The sequence below is a fragment of the Besnoitia besnoiti genome, chromosome II (assembly GCF_002563875.1).
Source record: "Besnoitia besnoiti strain Bb-Ger1 chromosome II, whole genome shotgun sequence".
NCBI lineage: Eukaryota > Apicomplexa > Conoidasida > Eucoccidiorida > Sarcocystidae > Besnoitia > Besnoitia besnoiti.
Window position 1 is genome coordinate 3,910,367 of NC_042357.1, and position 22,103 is coordinate 3,932,469.

The 22,103-nt window shown below is 53.8% G+C and overlaps 2 protein-coding genes across 2 annotated transcripts; one reads left to right on the plus strand and one right to left on the minus strand.

Moving 5' to 3' along the window:
* Window positions 1-1,222: 1,222 nt before the first annotated feature.
* BESB_039120 (uncharacterized protein) lies at window positions 1,223-6,048 on the plus strand (the record flags this gene model as incomplete). Its single annotated transcript, XM_029362498.1, has 5 exons — window positions 1,223-3,951; window positions 4,222-4,437; window positions 4,852-4,975; window positions 5,403-5,491; window positions 5,820-6,048. 5 exons carry the CDS (start codon window positions 1,223-1,225, stop codon window positions 6,046-6,048), a joined length of 3,387 nt encoding a protein of 1,128 aa, XP_029221463.1.
* A 10,498-nt stretch (window positions 6,049-16,546) lies between these two features.
* On the minus strand, window positions 16,547-19,618 carry BESB_039130 (putative cell-cycle-associated protein kinase CDK; the record flags this gene model as incomplete). The annotated part of the gene is made up of 6 exons (XM_029362499.1): window positions 16,547-16,702; window positions 17,034-17,203; window positions 17,881-18,014; window positions 18,309-18,468; window positions 18,724-18,867; window positions 19,480-19,618. 6 exons carry the CDS (start codon window positions 19,616-19,618, stop codon window positions 16,547-16,549), a joined length of 903 nt encoding a protein of 300 aa, XP_029221464.1.
* Between the last annotated feature and the right edge of the window lie 2,485 nt (window positions 19,619-22,103).

Here is a 22,103-nt window from a genome sequence, read left to right on the forward strand (position 1 = left end):
GCAGACGACTCACCCGTGCCCGTTAAAGGAGAAGAGGCAAAGCTCTGCCTGCACCTCGCTGCCGCCGCTATGTTCTGAAAACGAAAACTCCGGGGGGAACTCATTTCAGTGCCTTGATAACACGCGGCAAACTGCAACTCAAAGGCCAGAGCCTCTGCCTGCGTCCCTATATATATCAAATAGCAGCACAACACCGGTTGCGAATGGGGCATCCGCGATACTGACGGAAAAGGCGAGCCACTTACATGGCGGCATCCACGTCAAGGCTGAAAAGACTGAAAGTGATTCAACGATTTCGACGGCTGTCTCAATAGCAGAAGGAAGAAAGAATGGCTGCAGCACATCGCACACTGGCAGTCCCAGTGCTGGCGATCAGGCTTATGCTCTGGCAAAGCAGGAAGGAAGAAGTGGAGCTTCTCAGAGACGCGACGATTCTTTGCCTGGGCATCAGACCTCAGGGGACAACCTAGGCAAGAGCACTCCCGTTCTGTCAAAGACAGATATATCGAGGCAAATTGGCATTCGGAAACACACGGCAGCGCATCGTTCGGGATCCCAAGGTACGCAAGATTCCACCTTTACACAAAGCGAAACTGGTGTCTCCCTTGGCAAGGCCTCGGCTACCAACAAAGATGAAGGAAGCACTCATTACAAAACGGAGGTATCTCACTCGTCGGTGCCAAAGACGTTGACTTCGAATGCAGTTGCTGGCGATAGTCTTGAAACACTCGCTGTGGAATCGTTCACTGGAGAGACGGGGCAACAAGAATTGGTGAAAATGTCGGAGTCCCGAATCAAATCAGGTTCCCTAGCCTGTTTTGACGACTCGGAGAGCGGCGCAGTCGCTCGCGCAACAGATCGTTCCGGAACGCAGTCATCATGTGAGGAACGACTGTCGCGACTGCTGGCGTGTTCTTTAGACACTTCGTCATGGCAACCAAGATATGATGCAGCTGAGTCGGGCTCCGGCGATGACGAACGAATCCGAAAATTGGGCCCGGCCGCCTCAATCCAGAAAAAAAGCCAGTCTACTCATAGTTCGCCTTGCGGCCGTTCGAGGCCGTCATCCCCTGGCGTCACCATCGGTGCAAGCACCACGGGGCCTGGGAGTAACAAACGGTTCTTCCCAGGGTCTGAAGACCACCTTGAAGGCAGTCTTAAGAGTTTTGACGGGAGCGACACCGCAAAATCTGCAACACGCGTGGAAGACTGTGTTGCTGAGATGGCGTCTGTATTGCCCTCAAAACGAAGTATAGCTCTGAACGAGGAAAGCTCCTCTTTTGCAGACACAGAGACGGTCCTTCGGTCGCACTTCGTGCCTCATGAGACAAGGCCCTGTACTAGGTCTTCACTGCAACAGGGCATCGTGAAGTCGTCCGCAAAGAAAACCTCTGAGGCGGACACAAGCATGTTAGTATTGCACACCGCGCGGGACACACAGTGCACCAAGGAAAATGCCTCCCAGAAAAGGCAAGAAAATACACACCAAAGGGCGCAGCCATCGACTGTTGCAGACTCGGGTGCGCCTGTCATCGTGTCCTCGTCCGGAGCAAGCCAACTGGAAGAAAGCAGCTATCGTCGCCAACGCAAACAGGGCGTAGCCCTGAAAGGGGTGCCTGGTGAATTTGAAGTGGCTGAGACTGAAAGGTTTACAGAAGTTGGCACCGGTGCTAATTTTTCAAACAAATGTACCAGCGAGAGGAAAACGGCAGTGATAGATTCTGATGGAGCCGCGGTGCCTCGCCGTTCTCAAAGTGGAACCACAGCACTGGACAGTGGGAGGTTCTTCCCCTCTGGATTTCTGAAAAAGCATGAAAAGTCGAGAGAGGAACTTCTATGCCCAAAGACAATGGCTGGCGAGTTGGTGGGAGCTTCACGAGAGTGTGGACCCACACGTGGGCACAAAGAGCATTCCATCAAGAGAGACGAACAAATATCAGCCCGAGTATCGAGGGCCTTCGTGTCTCACGAGCTAACCACACAAAGCACGCATAAGAGCGTTAGCGATGGAGGGCCGGGGGACGTTGAGAGTGGAAAAACGACTGAAACCGTGACGGACACTAGGTCAAGGATATGTTCTCCACGCTGTCGCCCTTACGCCAACAGTGCTGAACTAGAGTCGGGTGTTTCTCGGCAATCGCGACCTACCGCTCCTTTGATTCAGAGAGGCGATGGCTGCGAGGGAACCCTGAACGGATCTATCCACTTGTCAACATTTTCGGGGGCATTTGCATCTCAACATAGCGGAGATGCCAGCGAATCGCTATCGCTCTCCGGTTTGTTTGCTTCTTCGACGACGAGTCGCACGGCAACCGGTGTGAAATTGGATGCTTCATCATCTGGGACTCCCTCGTCCACTAGACGGCTAAATAGAGAGAAGGACGAGTCGAGCACACAGCACCAAAGCAGAAGATTACTGAGGGGGAGCCAAATGCGCATGAACGAAGGGGAAATCACTCGGAACAGTAGCAGCGATGGCTCCTTCATGGGCTCTACTAAGTCAGAAATGACAGAGGGAAGGCTTTCCGAAAAACGAAAAACGAGGAGGGAACGAGGTCCACAAAACTCGGAGATGGAAAGGGGGCGCGGCAGTACAGCGCGAGGAGAGGGCGATGAATCACACGCAGGGAGCGGAATCAAGAGCAGCCGGGGGAGCAGAGATGGAGAGGAGGACGCGACATGTACTGGTAGCGTCCGAAGCTCGGAAGGGAAACAGGGTAGGCGTATAGAGGCTGGAGCGGACGGCAGAAACACTGAAGCAGAGAGGACGGGAACGAGCTCATCACACGGAAGAAAGACAGAGAAAAGCGAGAGCGCCCGCGACTTGGCACGTCGTGTGGAAAAGGGCGCCGAACACATGGAAATGGACATCTGTGCTGCTGTGCAAACCAGCAGCAGAGACAGCAGCCGAACTTCGAATGCCAATGGCGTTCCTTCAGAAAGCAGAGAGCAAAGTAGCTCTTCTGTTCTCTCCTCTTCAACGCCGTCTGGGCGGTGTCAGGACACACATACGTGTTCTGTGTCGTCCTTTAAGAGACGCTCCTCTTCAATAAAGTCTGGATCGCTTCAGTATGCGACACGTGAATATCAAGAAAATGTTTTTGGTTCGTTTCGGTCTTCTTTAAGCCTCTCAGGTCGGCCCTCTTCGGCGGCCGAGAAGCGTCCTACTAAGATGTGTTCGGCAGCAGGAGGAATGGAATCACCAGGGATACTGGCAGAAACCGTTTCGAGTGAGTGCCGTCTGATGCCCAGAGAAAGCCAGAGAAGCGTGCCCGAAGGTGACGAAGACGGAGCACTCTACTTCACATCAAAGTCCCATACTTCTTGCTCGTCCACGTCGAGATCGATGGGCGTTTCTCACGAATCAGCGCCTCATTCAGCTGAGACAGCTGATGCTCAAAAAAAAACCCTTCGCAGCAGGCATGCTGGGTCTTCGCATGAAAGAGCTTCGCTGCGTGACGAGGAAGGAACTATCGAGTTAATCTCTCTACAAAAGAATGTAGCAGAGAGATCTCGTTCCTACACAGGCGACAAAAAAGTTTCGGCGCACAGCTGCCCCACTCTCAAAGGCACTGGTGCCACTGTTGGAAAACACCGGCACACGGAAGAGCGCGCATCAACCTCACAACGTTATTCATCTTTCCCTCCGGGGGTTCCTGCCTTGCCGAAAGCACTTCAACGCCTTTCTGCCCTGCTGACCGGCGAGAAAGACAACGCGGAACTGAGGGCCTTAACTCAGATTCAGCAATGCGTCATTAACCATGTCGCGACGCAGGCGATAGTGGAGAGCGCGGTCGCTAGACTCAGGATGGAACGCTGCCTCAGAGCGAATAACATTTCAAGAGACGAGTTAGAGAACGTCGAGGCCTATCTGGTTAGCAAAATGCCACTTACAATCGGGGTCGATCTCCTCAACGTCATGCCGCACCTACTCGAGGACAATCACTACAGGTGAGCAAGGTCATGCTCACATGTCTTCTCATTCGTTCTAAGGCAGTGTCTCAAAGCTTTCTAGTATGTAGATATCTTGACCTATGCAATGGGTGGTCTTGCATTGTGCAACCAAGGCGTTTGAAGGTGTGGAAATCCGTCCGGCACTGCCTGGGCTCAGAGGTTCTAATCAGATCTAATGTAGTGTCGGTTATGCTGCCGGTGTGGACCGTCTGAGGAAAAATTGACAGCAAAGGAGAAGAGTTTTTCTCGTTTGTGCGCGTGATTCAGGAGCAGATTTGAACTGAAAAGTCAAGCACAGCTGGCGGAAGCCAGCGAGAGACGAACATCGGAAGCGGCATTGTTCAATGGTTTCTATGATCACGCCTCTGTCCGGCCGGAACACCGACCGAAGCACGGCCTCCTAAACGTCTACCTTTACCCGTATGCTGACTCGCGCTTTCACTCACCTAGTCAGGCGTTCCTGCTTTTGGAGGAACACGTGCGGTAAGATGCAGCCACTGTCGATATGTCGCGACAGAGTTCGAGATACCCGAGTCAGGAGAACTTTCGGGGCAGCTCCCCCTCCATACTACCTACCTATTTAAACCGGGAACAACTGACGAGCGTCCACAAGGTTCTCAATGTATACTCGTGTTCATATTTGACTGCAGTGACTATTTTAGGTTGGAGTCTGCTTGCATATTCGAATCCTATTTGCTGCAATATGTACACAGATGAGCGTAGTTATATCCATGCGTGCATCCACGTCGGTGCGAATGTCAGTTCCTCACACATCCGGGCGCTGTTGTTCCAAGACCACTTGACGTCCAGGGCGCTTCTGCACTTTAGCATTAGCTTCCGTTCTTGCCAATTTGTGTCACTCATCTTATTGGCTCATTCTTGCCTCCGTCCATACAGGGTTCGAGTCACGGTAGCGGCGTCCAGAAATCGCCCCAAGCCATGGCGGCAGCGCGTTGGTACACTGGCGGATATGTGGCACGTGTTGGATCTCTTGGGGAATCGACAGATCAAGGAAATCTTGGTGAGCCAGCGTCTGGGCTCGATTCCTGGTCCTTGCTACAATGTCACTTCTCCATGATGACGTGTATCGAGGGTTCTGCATGGTTCAAGAGGCTTGCTGTCCGGCGTACACAGCAAGGCATGATTTTCGTTGGCAATGCATACACGGAGAGCGTCGTGTCGGCTGTTTACGGTTTTCCGAGGTCCAGTACGTTTCTCACGCACGTTACATGCAAGCAGGACATCGCGATGGCATAAACCACACTGGTGTAGAAGCCTATGCGCATACACATCCGCGTTTTTCGTATGACGAGAGCCCTAGTGCAAAGGGTTTAAGATAGAGGTAAAGTACCAGAATAAGCGATACGTATATCCGGCGAGTTGTGCCGACGGCTCGGCTGGCTAGCTGTAAGCGAGGCTTCGAGTTTCTCGGTGTTTCCGGATCGCAGGACATCGCAAACGGAAGACGAGGCCGGCCCGAGCTCTTCGACGACGAAAAGCTGCCGCAGTTCCATGTACACGGCGGTCTTGACCTCAAGTGAGTTCCTTTGCCTTGTAGTAATGTGAAGGACTAGAGGGAGCTTTGCATGTCGAGCCTCCACACCGCCAGCGCCATCGGCCGTTTCTCTTCACAGATAAGACGCAAGTGTGTACTGTCGTACGCGCAGACTTGACGCCAGCTGCAGCAGAGAAGTGTAGAGCTCTCTTCTTTCAGATTGAGACACGAAAGAAGAGAGGTGCAGCGGGGGGTGCTCTTTCTGGTTGTGCTGAGCATATTTGTAGTGCAGGAATCTCGTGGAATGATCATGGTTCTGGGAGCACTGACTCCCATCTTCTTGAACCAATGTGTGCGTGCTCTCCTGCAGTAAAGACGTTGCTGCAGTAGCTGTACGCAAGTCGGAGTATGAGGCAAGAGGAAGGGTCAGAGAGTATCTGGATCAAATAAGCCAGAAGTACTTGTTCCCAATTATCACGTGTGAGGAGCTTGACGAGCTCCTTGCCGAAGGCCGTGGATGGTATACTGCAGTGCGGGAACGAGGCCATGCGCTCATTCAGAGGTCGGCCGCAATGCAAAATACTTCCGGATTCATTTAGAGGAACCAAATGTACAACGCCTCAGAGTTAGAACCTCCTGTCCAGCATTAGAAAATCAAGACCAGACGGATGTGGTCAGAAGGTTCTTTAGCCCGAGGTCATGCCTTGCTGTGCTGGCCCCATGGGTAATTTTGTGGTAAAATCGCCGATGGGAATATTCTTGTGATGAGCCCCCTGATCAACAAACATGTGTTCGTCGCTCTCACAGCGCTATGGTAGTGGGAGAATCCTTGATTCGAAATGCACTGCTTCCGTAATTCAGGAGCCCTCTTTGTGATGCTTTTCCGAGTCCCTGGTGTCGTGTCTATGGCTCATGCTACCGTGTGCCGGCTTTTCACACGCGTTTCTCAAAATCAGGTTTTTTATGAGATCTGCTTGCATACCGAGCGCGCGTGACTCACGTTGACTGCGCCGTTATTGCCGCGGGGTCGAGTGTGGCGCTCTGGCACATTACGGTTTTCAAAAGCCTGCCCTTTGCAACCGCGAAACTACAGCCAACACCAGCGCTGTGCTTGCGCGTGCATCCCTGCTACAGTCCTTGAATGCGACTTGGAATGACAGCTCCCGATTGCCCCGCATGTTTCGTGTCTCGAGTCAGTGGTTTTGTAGTCTTTTAAGGACCTCTCAAGGAGCTGAGGCGATGAACATTGTGCGCGAGTTCCATCTCCAAGTGAGATAGCTGAGCTCGTCTCCGGCGTTTCAAGGAGACCCTTCCTCACTGAATTTGCCAGGGAGTAGCTTCACCGAGAATAAGTAACGGTGTCCTTAAGCAGGTATTTATAGGTATGTCGGGGGGGGTTGGAAATGCGCAGAAAATGACAGGCATCCAGAGAATTGCTGAGTACTACGTGACCGCCTCACAAAATCATGCGATCTTCGTACTTTGTAATGGGCAGATATATGCCTACAACCAGTACCGTTTATGTAGGGAGCAAGGAGGCCTGAGGGCAGGTCGATGACTATTCGTCTGGCTGTCTCTTTAGCTGACGCGCATCCATGGCAAGCTCAGTGCATACGCGTTGTGTGTGTAGTAGTAGAATGCTTCCGCAACAGGAACAGCACAATTTCTTTAGCGTTTGAAATAGCTGTGTGTACGGTTTAGATAGGCAAATCGCCCCCGGCATATTACCCAGACACACTTATAGCTGTGCTTCCCTTCCTCGATGTACTTTTTTTCATCTCGTGATAGAGCTACCACTTGCAGCATCACAAGCCACTCGGCTGTTAGTACGCTACTCGGGACGTCAAATCGATACTGGTATTCAGAAAGGGAAGCAACGCGAAAACTCGGGCCCCACACCATCGATACGAATACAATCGGGATTTTGTACCTTTGCTGTGACATCCGACATGCCATCTGCACGTCGTCTGAATCTGCTGTGTTTCGGCGTAAAATTTGACCTGTTTTCTCTCCGGACTGTCGCGTCAGTAACTGCCCCTTTAATAAAGTCGAAGTCCCCCGCTGTGTGAAGTTACCGCCGCTTGCATGTCCTGGAACTCGCGTGTCTCGTATCCCCCGCTGGTGAGCGCATAATGACGGTACGAACGTATAGTTACACAAACTGATTCATGTATATCGTTGTGCGTACTTCCAGGGGGGTCAGCGCGAAATACTAGTGGTACGTACCAACGTACAGTGAATACAGCATGGCAGCCATGCGCTGCGAGACAAAAGACTGTGCTGATCAACTTTTTGCAGGAGAGGGGGATTTCCACGCTTGCTTTCAATTCCGGGTTTGCACGAGCACCTAATTCTGAGGCAGAAGGGTGCAGACATTCAAATAAATGGCAATACGCTGACGGTAGATGCAACAGCTTGAACGAGAGAACCTCTGAGCTACCACACGCCATGAAGCGCTCCGTCTCCGCGAGCGCTTCATCGCTGCAAATGCAGCAGGAGGCAGAGAGAGCTCCAGCCCTTCGGCATGGGCTTCGTCTGTCGTCGGTCCTGGCTGGTGGGACAACCTCTCCCAAGACGTCGAAATTAAAGGTTCCTTATTCGAGAGCCTTTAAAACATGGGGGAAACAGAGGAACAGCAACCTGGGCTCCGCCGTCACTTGCGTTCCAGACAAGGGAAGGTACGGCAGTCCCCAACACATTTTGAAGCAACGGGTGAGAGGTTCGACGGCCTCTCTATGTCTCCAGAGGGGTCAATACCGCATCCTCCTTCCACATGCTTGTGCTGTAGGATCCGCCTATGCTGTAGGCAGTGCGGAGGGGGAGCATCCACTTGCTCAAGCTGGCCTGATACACACCCATCACATCTGGGCCACGGATGTAGACACCGTTGCACCCCTGAAATCGTCTGAGGCGTCCTTCGTCACTGCCGGGACCGCTGTTTCTCGAGAAAACCTTCCTAACGATATAGTCGACGTGGAAGCCGATGGCACGAGAGTATCTGAGTTGGGATCAGCAGAGATACGCGAGGCACAGCACGCTAATTTATACCGCTTGACGGAGAAAGGAGAACAGAAAAGACCTAATCTAGATGGGGGACTGTCCCGCAGGCGCTGTAGCTCTCTAATGGAAGTGATGGGAAAAGATGGGCCTGTCTTAGGTCAAGGCATTAGTGAAACTCAACTCTATCCACGTCGCCAGCAAAGGAGAGAAAATCAACATGAAAAGTGCGGAACCGGGCTACCGTCAATGAAGACACGGCGTCCTTTCCATTCGACGCCTGCAGCGTGGTCACCGGAGGACGGAGGATCAAGCAATCCGGAGTGCCAGAATGTCTGTCTGCACCTGCGCCCATCCGAAGTGTTTACTCAATGCCGATTCCGGCCACACACTGCGGATAGAAAGGCAATTCGGGACTTACGCCCCTGTCTGGCTAGACTTGCTCCTGCGAGGAGTCACAGTTGCGCTGATGTTGCAGAAGCGCAGTTGTCGTCGTCGTATGAGGGAACCTCCACGCGATCTCGACTGCCTCGGGCTCTGCCCTCTAGCAAATCTGTAGGAACACCACCGAACAGCGGTTCAAGAGTTCACGAAAACGAACCGGAAATGCTGAGTTCTTCGCTGTTGAAATCTCACGAAGGCGTATCAGTCTTCCACAAATCCTCAACGGCGATTACGGTGACGCGGCCTGCCATTCGCCGTCCACGGAGGACCTCATTACCATTGTCGGAAAGGAGAAACACGGCATCAAACGCCGCGAATATCGCTGGCGTGACAAGCACACCGAACGCAAATGCGAATCAACTCTTTTCACGAGCTGGAAACGGGGGCCGTAAGCGATTGCCAGATCCAGTTGCTCGGAGGTACCTTTTACGCGTCTATAGAGATGGAACAACAACGCTAACAGTGACTTTTCTTCTCTACTCCACCTTCGGGGGTCCCCCCGGCCCGTTTCTGTCGTGCATTTCAACCCATCTGTAGCCAAACATCCTGTGGTTTCAGTCCGTCTAGAGAGCGTCCGAGTCAAGCATGTGCAGCTCAAGGTGCGGACTTTCCTCTGTAGCTTAGCCCAACGTCGCGCGGTAGACAGCATCGTCCGCGAGATTACGCAGATACAGTCCACTATTTCCCGCCGCTGATCTCAACCTTGTCCGGAAGTCAGATTCGTCCCCGGCCACATGAGGTTCCACGGGTAGCCCCGGGCCGATGTCGACTTGGACACGTCGTATGCTCATTTACTAAACGCCTACATACAGTGTGCCCTTCATTTTATGTGACACTGGTTCTCCATCCCACGTTCCGTGGAATACCTTTTCAGTAGCGCCGCAAAAAGGACTCTTTTATCTGCCTCGTCCCCAAGGCATGTCGGAGTGAACGCTGTCTGTGGTCAATCCTTTCTTCAGACGATTATTCAAAAGAGATGGTAGCGAGGGCGCCTCTCTCAGTTGGTGTCTCCTGCTCATAGTTGTCAGACCATAGAGAAAATTCCGTGGTGGACAGTGGTGGTACATGGCGATTCTGGGAAAAACCGTGTTTATACGTGTTCTCCATGTGTGTTTCTGCCTAACTGTCCGCGCGCAGCACCCTGCCGAAGCTCCCTGCCTGGAGCCCTGTCGAAACCACGGCGACCGGTGGATACTGCTGTCCTTTTCTGCGGGCCGCGAAACCCGAGTGAAATTCAGGGAAGACGACGTGGGTGTTTGTATGCATCCAGGCACCCCGCATCAGCGCCTCCCCCGGTAGGGTGCATCGGGGCTCAGGCGTCTCCACGGCGCCGCACTTCCTCCTCTGTTCCGTCGGACGCGAGGCGGCAGGTGCAAGCCTGTCATACAGCCGTGAACGTGACTAAGATCGCGCACAGCCAAACGGGCGGTGCGTCTCGCCAGAAAAGCGGGCGCTCCGCGCGAATCCCTGTCCACGTTACAGCTGAGCCACCCGGCTCCCAGCGCGACGGGGCGCCTCCGGTCAAAGTCGATTCTCTGAGTGCTGCGCGTCCAAAGAACGACCGACAGGAGCTGAAAACAGCTCGTCGCAATAGGGTCGATGACACAAATGTGGATTTTCCGCGTTCGGCGTCTGTGCCTGAAGCGGCGCCGTCCGTGGATCCGCAAATGCAAACACGCTGCTCGCCGCAGACGAAAAAAGGAAGAGTGGAATTGCCGCGCACCAGTATAGAGGAGCGCGATCCTCGACACAGGAGCAAGAGTGCGAGCACGGGTACGCAAAACAGCAGTAATATGGAGAGAACAATGATAGAGAAACTGGATTTACTCAAGCAAATCCTCGAGCACTCCTGGATGTTTCCGCGTGATGAGTACCGGCCGCCGCTGAGCCCCGAGGTTCCCTTTAGTTTAGACGACGAAGATGACGATTCTTTCTCCGCGTCTGTCTGCCAGCTGGACACGAGCGGTTGCGATATAGTGGTGTGGGAGGAAAATAAAAAACTTGCCGGGGAGGCATCACCCCTTTCTGACCCTGTTGGCCATACAGTCCGTGGTGGCGCGGTATCCGAAGCCTCTTTCGAATCGTGTGTTCCTGGATTGAGTCACTCCAGGGGTCATTCGCAAAGCCGAAAGAGCGACAACGGGATCTACGGGGTGAAGAGCGCAGAGACCTGTCCCATTGCCCGCGGAACGGGACACATTCTGCGGAAGGAGGCGAGTTTTCTTGAGAGATTTACTTCTTCGACAGGCGGCTCTTCGCGGATGAAGGGGCGCGGCTGGAATGCTCTTACGCGATTTTGTAGATCAACTGAAGATCTGAATTCGGGGAACTTGCCAGGACCTTTCACACATCGCGTGTCCACGGCCGAGGTTCTTGTGTTCCCACTCTCGTCTTCGCACACCGCAGTCAGCCCAGCCGTCTCCCGTAATGTGACGCCAGCCGTCAGCGCCGCTGCGATCAAGGCGCCGCCTACGGAAACTGCGGGGAATACGCATTTTAGTTGCCTGGATAGGCTTGCCATAAAGGCATCCCATGGACGGTGCGCTTCTCCCTCTTTACGCTCCCTCGCGCTGCCCCCCGTGGCAGACCTTTGGCGGCATCAAGAAAAGCAAAGGGGAGAAGGAAACAAAGGAGATGAGGTTATATATACAACGACGTGCGGAAATGCCGTTTTTTCAAAGGAGCCCAGTGAGCATTCCCCGGAGTCTCGGAGTGCGCCTTGCAAGGCTATGGAAGAAACTAAGCGGGATCCAGATCCACTTTCTTGCCAAGCTGGTTGCGATAGCTGTAGCACCGTAGACACAGTGAGCAGGAGATTATGGGGACGGCGGCTTGGGAGCGGTGCCCCAGACGCATCGGCTGAAACTCCCCTTCCCGATGATCCGAGGCCTCTTCCCGCAGTGAAATGGCAAATGGAGTATGAGCCTCTACAGCGGGAATGTTCCGTTTTCGCGTCTGGGAAGCAGCAAGGAGGGGCAGCAAACATCTTGAAGGGAAAAGACAGAGGAAGCCTCCAACGGAGGCACTCGCGCCGTAGCGAAACCTGGACGCCCGACAGTATGGGCACCCTTTGCCACACAGAGGCTCCAGTTAACGTAGCGGGCACCACGCGAAGCAGTAGCCTAACTCCGCCCAGATTGTTCAAAGTTTCTAATCCGCTCAACAAAGACAGTAATAATATTCGGTCGTCAGATCCGACTGCTCATAGTGCAAGCCTAAAACGGGCCACTCGTGCCGTCACTAGCGGTGGTTCCGCGGCTAGAGTATTGGGTGATGCGCTGAGGAGGGAAGCACCGGACGAAGCATTGGCAGGTTTCATTGTTGGAAAAGAAAGTGGTGGATTCACGCAAGCATCGAGTCTCTCCGATGTAGGGGAACCAAATCGCTTTGCCGGCGCACAGAGAGGCCGCGAAGGCTACCCGGGCTCGGGCGCTGACCAGGGGCTTTTCGCTAAAATCCGTCGTGATATGATGGAAGCTGGACTCCTCCAGCGGGCTCGTGAATGGAGACAGGCACAAGGGGAAAGGCGATACCTTGTGGAGACGACGGGAGGATTGGCGTTGCACGGTCCGTTGCTGTGCCTCAGTGGTGCCGCCAGACGCCAGCAAGACGGCATCGCGAGGACTAGCGGTTTTGGGTGCACACACGAGAGTTGGGCAGCAGTCCGGGGTGACGACATGACTATGTGTCCTGCAGATATTCAGAAAACTCGGGTGTCTGCCTCCCTGTTGCTCTCTGTACGCGCAAACGAGAGCAGCATGTCTTGTTCATCGTGCTCGCCGGACTCACCTCAGACTCCTGGCACTGTCAAAAGCTTGTTGTGCAGAGCATCTGCTTTCGCAAGAATGAGGCAATCACTGTCTGCGGGACGCGCATTGCCCAGTGCTGTCTCAGACAACGGACGCAGAGACGAAGACTCAGGTGCCAGAGGGAACAACGAGGTAAACCATGGCGAGACCGCCATGGAAGAAACGCGTCTACGTATTGCATCGTTTCCACAAGGAAATAGGGATACGCCGCAGACCGACACAGAGAATGCCCGAAGCTGGAGCCTCGGAAGCTTGCTTGCCCTTCCATGGGACCTCCAGAAACGTTTTAGCGCTGCGCTCTGGTTCGAGACTTTTTGCCCGCCTTCATCGCAGAGCAAGGATTCAGAGGCAGAGGGCTCTAGCGAGTGGTCCGCTACGGCGCCGAGTAGCGAAGACGGAACTCCAAGGTCTGTCTTCCTCTTTCCTGATGAAAACGAAGAGAACAGAGGACTACCGGTACTGCGACGATAGCGCTCGCCTTCCTCGTGCCCTAAACCCTTCCCCGAAATGGCCTGCAGCTGGTTTGGACCGCGTGGCTCTGACCCCCCCGCACCCCCTCCCCCCCATTTGCCTAGTAAAGTGTGCACGGCTGACTTGCTCGAGTCTTCTAATGGGAAGGTGGTCCCGGAAGCAGGCAGTAGAGACACTGCTCAAACGGTCCTAACATCGGTAACAGCTTGTGTCCGGAATGAGAAGGAACTCTGGTGGAATTGATGCAGTCGGCTAAGAGAGTGCACTTCTTGCTCCCGGTCACCCTGGGGAAGGACTACAGCAGGAGAAGGGCGAGTGCTGCCCTGATAATCTCGCCCTCTTTCGGTTGAAGTCCATATCCAGCCCCTTGATAGGCGAAGGGGAGGAGGGGGGGTAAAAGGCAGGAAACCTGCCAACGTGCGGCAGGGCCCGTATCACTTCCCCACACGGAATGAGCGGACCAATGCTGCGGCGACACGACGGTGCAAAGTGAACTAAAACCGGCGATCTAACGCCTCCTCGATTGTCTCAGAAGCGACCCATGATATTGCATAGCCCAGCAACAGGCCGCTGGTCGGTGACATGGGCGAGTTTTCACGGGGACGTAGCTAGTCAGGTGCTCTACTGGCGCCGTTTCAGCGTGTGTCTGTAATACAGCAGAGTGGAGTAACAACTCCGGCATGCTGCTTTGTGTGGAATTCGCGTCTGTGCCTCTCCGCCGCTTGGGCGACGCTCTCACAGAAGGTGGAGGCATGCGAAAGCCGTCAGTACGCTGAGGCGTGTGAGACACGTTGGTCTTTCCATCCCCACTCCTGTGCGCGGCCCTTGACGTCATACTTGACCTTGGGCTCATGGTGTAGTATGGGCACCTTCCACAGAGAAGAATTGAGTTCCGTGCTCGCATGTCTAACGAAAGAATGTGGTACCTTCAACTGTCTGCATCGCAACACAAAGTCGGAGGCGCATCTAGTAGGGTCTACCCGACGCTGTACACGTCTGCAGCTGCCGGGCCACTACAAGTTAAACGGGAGCCTGCCGACTTCTCAGTACCGGTTGAACCAAAACTGGAATGATCTCGCCAATGAAGAAGCAAATACGTAACAAAAAAAAAATACATTATTCTCCGGTTACGGATTCGGGGAGATGGCCAACGTACAAAAGCATCAACAGCTAATCTGCTTCACTTGTTTCCTGACAGTGCACTAGCTCCTGGCGGAGTCACACTTATTCTAGTCAAGTGAACAACAATGTGGTGACACGGAAACCGAATTCACGAACAGAATAGATGAGAAGGCACATGGCAATAAATGCACTCCGCCGACAGGTACACAGACAGCATACGTCAATACACGTTCGTCGGTTTGACTCGTAAGTCCAGACTCCCGCACAGTGAAGAGGCGCACCATCCGCGAGGGAAAAAAACCAGTACTCTTCCAAATGTCCCCAAGCAAAACTATTCATAAACATACATGAGTGTGTAATTGTGTATGTATATCCGCAGCAACTGGGGGAGACCCCCCTGCAAACGCCACGCTGAACACATACACGCCTGCACGTCTATGTATACTTGACGTGTAAATACAGATACGGAAAATAGAGACTGGAGAACAACCACGCGTATGGCTAGATGTGCTGCAGAGTTAGAACGTTTTAACAAGGAGAGGGAACCGAGGACGTGTATCTTTGCGCGTTAATATATACGATCACCAAGATCTCTTGCGGCAAGCGGTAACTTCAGCCGCATCCAGAAACTGGTCAAGGCACTATCCGAAAAGAAACAGGCAGTCGACGCCCTCGTAATACCCGCGTACGTATATACTTCCATTTAAGAAAAAATACGCACGTATAAATATAGATATGCTTGAATCGATGTGTATATATACGAAAGCGGCATCTGCCCGAGTCGTCCTGCACCCCATATACGCTGCCAGTGAAAACGCTGTCTCAGACGACATGCACATGAGGATCTGCGTTTTCCCCTGATGTTGTGTCGCCCAATAGAAAAATAAGAAGCCCCTTCCAACCCCCTCCCTCATCCCCCCTCCCGCATCTACTTCGTCCGACGGCTTGGAGCGGTTGTCCTGCGACAACTCATGCAAATATGTGCTAGCGTGCTAAGACGCACATATACATTTGCGGCACCACATATACACAGATCGGCATGTGTATACGCTTGCAAGCGTTTAATATGTATTACTAATTTCTTGCACACAAGAGGTCAGAGTACACGCGTCTGCGATATTGCCAACATGCGCCACGCACAGGAGCAGACGGCATATGGCACTCTGCACACCGAGAAAATGAGTCGAAATTGAGAGCAGCCCAGAGTGCCGCAACATGATTGTTGGGCTCCCGCGAGGCGACATTCCAGTTTGTCCGAACGCAAGGCGGGAAGGCAGAAATCTCTCAACCTCTGTTTTAAGCACCTCTAGGAGAGCGTAACTGAGCTTCCTTCGATGCACACAGTGGAATCAACGAGACTCCCGACTGCGCAAACCCGATGGTCGCCTAAGTGCATGAAAGTGGCACCTCCACCGTATAGAAGCACACACATATAAAAAAAATATTTATGTATATATATGCACACGTGCGTCCTGTCCGGACGACTACGAGTGACTGCAACTTCGTGTCTGGACAGATACAGCTGCGACTAAGGACACAAGAGGATCCGGGCGACGCGTGTCCCAAGAGGCAGACACGAACAATCTGCAAGAGCGCACTGAAAGAAGCGGGACGGAGAGGCGGAAGACAACAGACAGCGCCCCATTCAGCAAGCTTCATGGCCGATCCGCAGAAACCGTCAAAATGGCACAAGGACAATCTCGGCGTTAATCGTGCGCGCGGCACGTGACGTATGGAGAGCCCACGTGAGGCAAGCGCCCATGTGCTGGCAACGCTTCCCTCTATGGTACACGAAGTACCGAAAGTCTTCGTTTCCCGCACCCCTCCGTCCGCTCCACGTGTCCCCCCGTGGAAAACGAACTGCCTGTCCGCTACGGCGTCCTGAGAGCGGAAAACGTAAGCGAGTCCAAATGTACGACGTTTCGTCCGTCAACGCGGCACCGTAACCTGCAGAACGCGGATTATGTTGCAGTCTACGTTGAAATCCACAAACGCGCACATGCGTACGTTTGCCACTGGATACATCGAACGCTGCTGCCAACAAGGAAACGGACAAGTTCACAGGCAAGACACGGCCACAAGGCGACGCAATTAGAAGCGATTCCACGCCCACGAAGTCACCATCCTGACACATACATACATGCACACATACATGCATACACAATACATAAAGCAAGGTAGCTCGTTCCTCTGTTCTCTGTCTTGAGTGTCTTCAGAGCGGCGCAGGGCCAGTGACGCGCGCTGCGCCTCCCGGTCAGTCGCCCCTGTAGCTCGCAAGGCGTTTGATGTCATCTGGCAGATCCGCGAAATACGGATGATGCATTGCCTGTCGCGCGGAAATCCTCTGGTTACAGTCGAAGCGTAGCATCTTGGAAAGTAAATCGATCCCGAGAGGGTCCAACTTTGGAACCTGGGCGCCCACGAGGGAGAAACAGACCGCAGCATGCAATCGGGCAGTAACATTTAGGCGCATGCAAGCGCACGCATTCACACAGACTCGGAATACACTTTTTCATATATGGAGACCTTCCGCCTGGCAGGAAAGATTCTTTACGCCCTGCAGCCGCTGTCGCTGGGTCTCTACTGATACGTACACGGATATGCGAGTGTCCTTATATATACATATAGATATATAAATGCAGGTATGGATACGAGCGTACGAGGCGCCGATGCGCGAGGTGCTCTCCTGCCCACACGCACGGGCTCATGCCCGTGTGTGGACTCTTTTTCTCTGAACTCACCACCTGGTCCCAGGGGAGGGGCGGATACTGCGGGAAGTCATGACTCCAGTGCGGAAGCTCAGCCAGCTGCGGATGCTCAGACAACTGGGGTGTCCCGAGGATCTTGAAAATCTTCACCAACTGGTCCTCGTTTCCCGTCCCTGGGAAGAGCGGCCTGCCATTCACCATTTCTGCAGCGACAAACAAGAAGACGGGAACCTCGGAGTTGCGGATTCGACGCGCCACCAAAATCCACCCAACAATGTGCATAGACACATATTCATATATATATATATATTTAATCTCGCACGCATCTATAAACGCCCGCGTCCTGCCAAGAGAGCGAGCCATAGCTGGTGGTTCTACGTAGAAGCGGAGCCGCTTGACGGCGCACACAGATATGCAACGAACGACAAGCGACGCCGCACGCAGACACGCCTACATCTATCTATCTATCTATGTATCTATCTATCTACGGGTATATCTGGATATAGATAGATAGGTGCATGGATAGCGATACATAGATACATATACGAATACAGAGGACACTATCCACAGTTTACTGTAACGCACTCCGGGAATGATGCCCGAATTCACAAAGTGTGCTCCCCGAAGCGACGGACTGGCTGCTTCCAGCAGAAACCCACTAGATCGATGCAGAAAGTAGCCAGCTTAGGGATCAGCACCCGGCGAGAGGAACTTCTTAGAAGCTCTGCTTTCCCCGCGAGCCTGCCCTGACGAGGCCCTCGCCATCATCCTCGCCGGAGCCGACTGACAGCGACGTAAACAAAACACGTCTCTAAAAAACGCGCCGGCTGCAACACAGAAACGCGTCAAAGCCTCCGCAGTCGCCACAGGTGGTCCTTACCTGCAAAAATGCACCCTACACTCCAGATATCGACCGGAGTCGAGTACGTCTTGGATCCCATGAGCACATCAGGTGCGCGGTACCACAGCGTCACGACTTCGTGCGTGTAGCTGCGAACGGGAATGCCGAACGCCCTGAAACAACGCCCAAGAAACAGCCATGCTCACATGTTCAGTCTCCAGACAGGTGGAGAACGAAAAACGGAATTGAACGGCCGGTCGACCGGCATACGCACGCCCTGCATCAAACGCTGGGTAAGACACACCCTCGATGCTCTCGCCATCATGTGAATGGATGCGCTTTTGCATACGCATCAGTCCACGCAGGACAGCGAACGCATCCATAAAGACTTGAATGCGAACTTTTTCAGTAGAGAGCGTGCCGCGTATTATTCGCAAACGCGGGCAAGCTCTGCACTCTCCACGCACCTTGCTAGTCCAAAGTCCGCAAGTTTCAGCGCGCCCTCCCTATTGATAAGCAAGTTCTGGGGCTTTAAATCGCGATGGAGCACGCGGTGCTCATGGCAGTACGCGATACCGCAGAGCAGCTGAAAGAGGAAAGACTTGGTCGTGCTCGGCTCCAAACCCCCTGCAAGGAAAAAAATACAAAGGAAGCCTGCCGTACAGACTGGCAAGCTTAGACATCCGCGGCGACGTGGCCATCGTTGAGCTACGGGCCAGTTCAGCCCCGCGGAGAACAGAGCGAGAGCGGAAAGCTGAAGAAGCAGGAGCGAAGCAGGCAGTGAAGAGAAAAACACACGCCTCAGGCTCTCTGGCGACCCACAACCACGCGTCGCAGGTCGGAACGGAAAAACGAAAAAGAAGGGCACGCGCCGGGCCTCACCATCGCAAACGTCTAGGAGCTTCTTGAGATCCTGGTCGAGATACTCAAAGACCAGCGTAAGCCGACGATCGGTGTGGATAACGTCGCGCAGCCGGACAATGTTTGGGTGGTGCAGCTCCTTGAGAAGAGAGATTTCCCGTATCGCTGAAGAGTCAGACAGAGCGGAGAAAAAAGAAAAGGCAACGCGGCACCCGCAGGAACCTGTTTGTGTCTAGGTCCGTTCGTCGCCAAAGGCCGTAGCTAGCCAGCGGCCTGCGCCGCACGCATGCAGGTCAACGGGTGAGGGGCTTCGGGTCTCTGCACACACGAACTCTGTCCCCTGTCAGAACATAGCTCTGAGGGATGTGCTGGTGAGCGAGCCCACAGGTGGTAAGACGCCGTTTCAGGGACATGCTAGAGTTCTAAACGATGGTCACGCGCATACTAAGCAGACAGCTACACATCAGTTATGTGAGTGCCGTCGTCTATCAACGCCATCCCAACCCCCCAGTGAACAAGTATGACGGCTTGAACGCCCTCTTTCCACCAGGTTTGTTCGCCTGCAGCGGTTCTCAAGCCCAGGGTGTACGACAGAGTCCACACGGCCTGATGCTCAAATGCGCGTGCAAGCGGTCCTCCTGCAGGCGTATGCACACAGCTTTCGACAGCTCTCCCCGGGCCTGTTTAGGGGCGACGATGTTTCAATCTCGCAAAAAAAAGCAAAGACTTGTGGAGAAGGCTTCCATTATGTGGAGTAAACTGCCGCTCAAGGCTTACCCGTCGACGGAATGCCTTCGTCTTCGGCCTCAAGGCGGATCTTTTTCAGCGCAGAGATTTCTCCGGTGTGGTCTTGCGCCTTATACACGACACCATAGGTGCCTTCCCCAATTTTCTCTAATTTCTGGTATTTTTCCATCTTGCCAAACAGATCTGCGGAAGCTTGAACGAGTGACGTGTGCAGGCAGAGCGAGCCACTGCCGGGGGCCTTCTTCCCCACAGAGCGGGTTTGATTTGTAAACAGCTTGCCACAGCCTCTCGCTAAAACGCCTGTCAAGGAGGCTGAGTTGCGCAGGGTGTGCACAGTGCGTGAGGCGGCTCCGAGACCCAATGCAGGCCCTGCACCATGTGACAGCGCAGACTGCCTCTGCCGCCTTCCTACAGGCCACTCGCCAGCAGGCGCTCCGTCGAACGCAACGAGCTGCTGAGTCCGCGTGCAGACAGACGAGGAAAGCGATTCAGGCAGCTGTCTACGCCCTCGTCTCTCCTCTAGCCCGCGCCGCCGATGGTCGCCACCACCAGTCCACACAGCAGGACACGTCTCCCTTGGGTTGTCTTGAAAAAAGCACCTCGCGAGTTTCGTGATCTCAGCGCAGCCAGCAGATAGAGGACATCTCTTGCGAGGCCTTGCCCTCTCTTCTCTATACGTCCTCCGCAGCGACGACGCCAGTCCGCCCCCAGTCGACGAAAAACCGCTTCGCCGGCAACTTCGCGAGTGCGCAGCTGCAGAGGTATTTTAACCCTGAAGGATTGCTCTCGACTTCTTTGCGCCGCTGGAGAAGACGCCGGGGGATGTAAAAGATGCCCTGTCAGCCGCGAGGCGAAAGAGGAAGTTCAGGGCGACTGACAAGGATTCGGCCTCGGCACTAGGGCCGCTGACCGTGGCGCACTGCTTCCAGTTCTCTCTGTTCGACGTATATAAAACGAGCTCACCATGTCACGGGTCTCTGTCGCCAAGAATTCGAGATCGCGATTCATGCCCAAATTGGTTGTTGTTCAGACGGTAAGTCACGCCTCTCCACTTCAGTCCACGGGACTTTCACGTCCGTGCGTTCTGCCGGGCACGCGGCTTTCTGCACTTTGTGCGTTCTCAATGGCTTCGGAAACAACGAAAAGGCTCGCAGCGCGGAATTTGACTGATGGAGGTTTCTGCACCAGTGATCGGGACGGCTGCCGTACAACGACGCGACACAACTGGGCTACATACAGCTTGCGGCTCGAGAGCCCCTTGCCAGCCGCAAAGACTAAAGAATCCGGTAGCCTTCAAGGCCGAGGGATAAGATGCCAAGGGCAGAAAGACGGGGAACTGAGAGAGCTAGAGGAGGCGACGTTGTGCAGTACGACGATCGGAGAGTCGGAGGGAAAACATGCAGAGACCAGACCAGGTGATGCCCTTCCGCTGTGACAGACAGACAATGGACAAATCAGTCGGTATACGAGAGAAGGGAGGGCAAGGAATGCGAATATTACGATCTTCGGAAGCTCGCCAAAGACAAGAAAAAAACGAGGGACTGTTAAGACGAGCAGAAAGCTTGTGCCTGGGGGGACTGTGGGTCAACAGGATGACGCAGAAAAAACAGCGTGCGGACGAGGGTACCAATTAATTGGAGAATGATTTCAAAAGCGAAGTATTGGCCTAGACGAAAAACCGGAAGCCGGATCCGATCCTCTCTCAAGGAAAAAAACAGAGGATGGAATGCCGCGAACAAAACACGCCCAGTTAAGAACGAGACGCTCCGTTATGCTGACGGTTTCTAGGAGGGAAGTTCGCCCTCGGTTCTGCGTTCCGTTTCCGTGGTGCTTCCAAGCGCAAAAAAAAAAGCTGTCGTCACATAGAAATTAGATAGAAGAGCGCGGGTCTCGCCGACGACGATATAAGACTAAAAATAAAAGAGAGGATCCTGTCTGTTGCGCTGGAGACAGAGAATATTCTCTGTGAGCGTATCCTGTGGTAGTGACAGAAAGTGTCCGAGAGGATCACGTAGTACACAATCTGGAAATGGAAATCTGGAGAAGATACACACCGGATATGTGTAGTGTAGGAGGAAGCTTGTAACACTCACAAACGGCGAGGCGCCACCCTGCTGTCAAGATGCTCCAGAAAAGGGAGACGCAGCGGCTGCCTCTGCCACGGAAACTGGGCAATTCTACGTTTCTGTTGTGGCAACACTGCAGGCAACGCAAACGTCGCCTCTCAAGTGTCGGCGTGTCGTGTAGGGAACAGTTGATAAAATCCGTTTTTCCAATGCAGAAGACACCTCAAAGACGAATCAGCAAAACACCAACCAGGCCCTTTTCCGTTGTGACTTACTCCTACAAATTTAGGCGCGGATGCCGGTACGCAGCGCTCCGCTTGGAGAGCCATTTTCAGGCCCGTGGTGCCTTTCCCAGGAAGGCCGCGGCCGCTTGCAGTAGAGGGCCGCGTTACTGCATACGCGGGTCTGCCCGCCTCGTCCTATACTACGTGACAGGAAGCGCGGTGGTCGTCCCGTTAGCGGATCGCCAGGCAAGGTCAATGGAACGGGTATTCGCTGCACATTCTTCCGCAGAAACTGCCCCTCTGTGGCGTTGGGAACGAAGCCGTGCTTCTGTGATCTCCTTCTGCGAATAAATACTATGAGGGA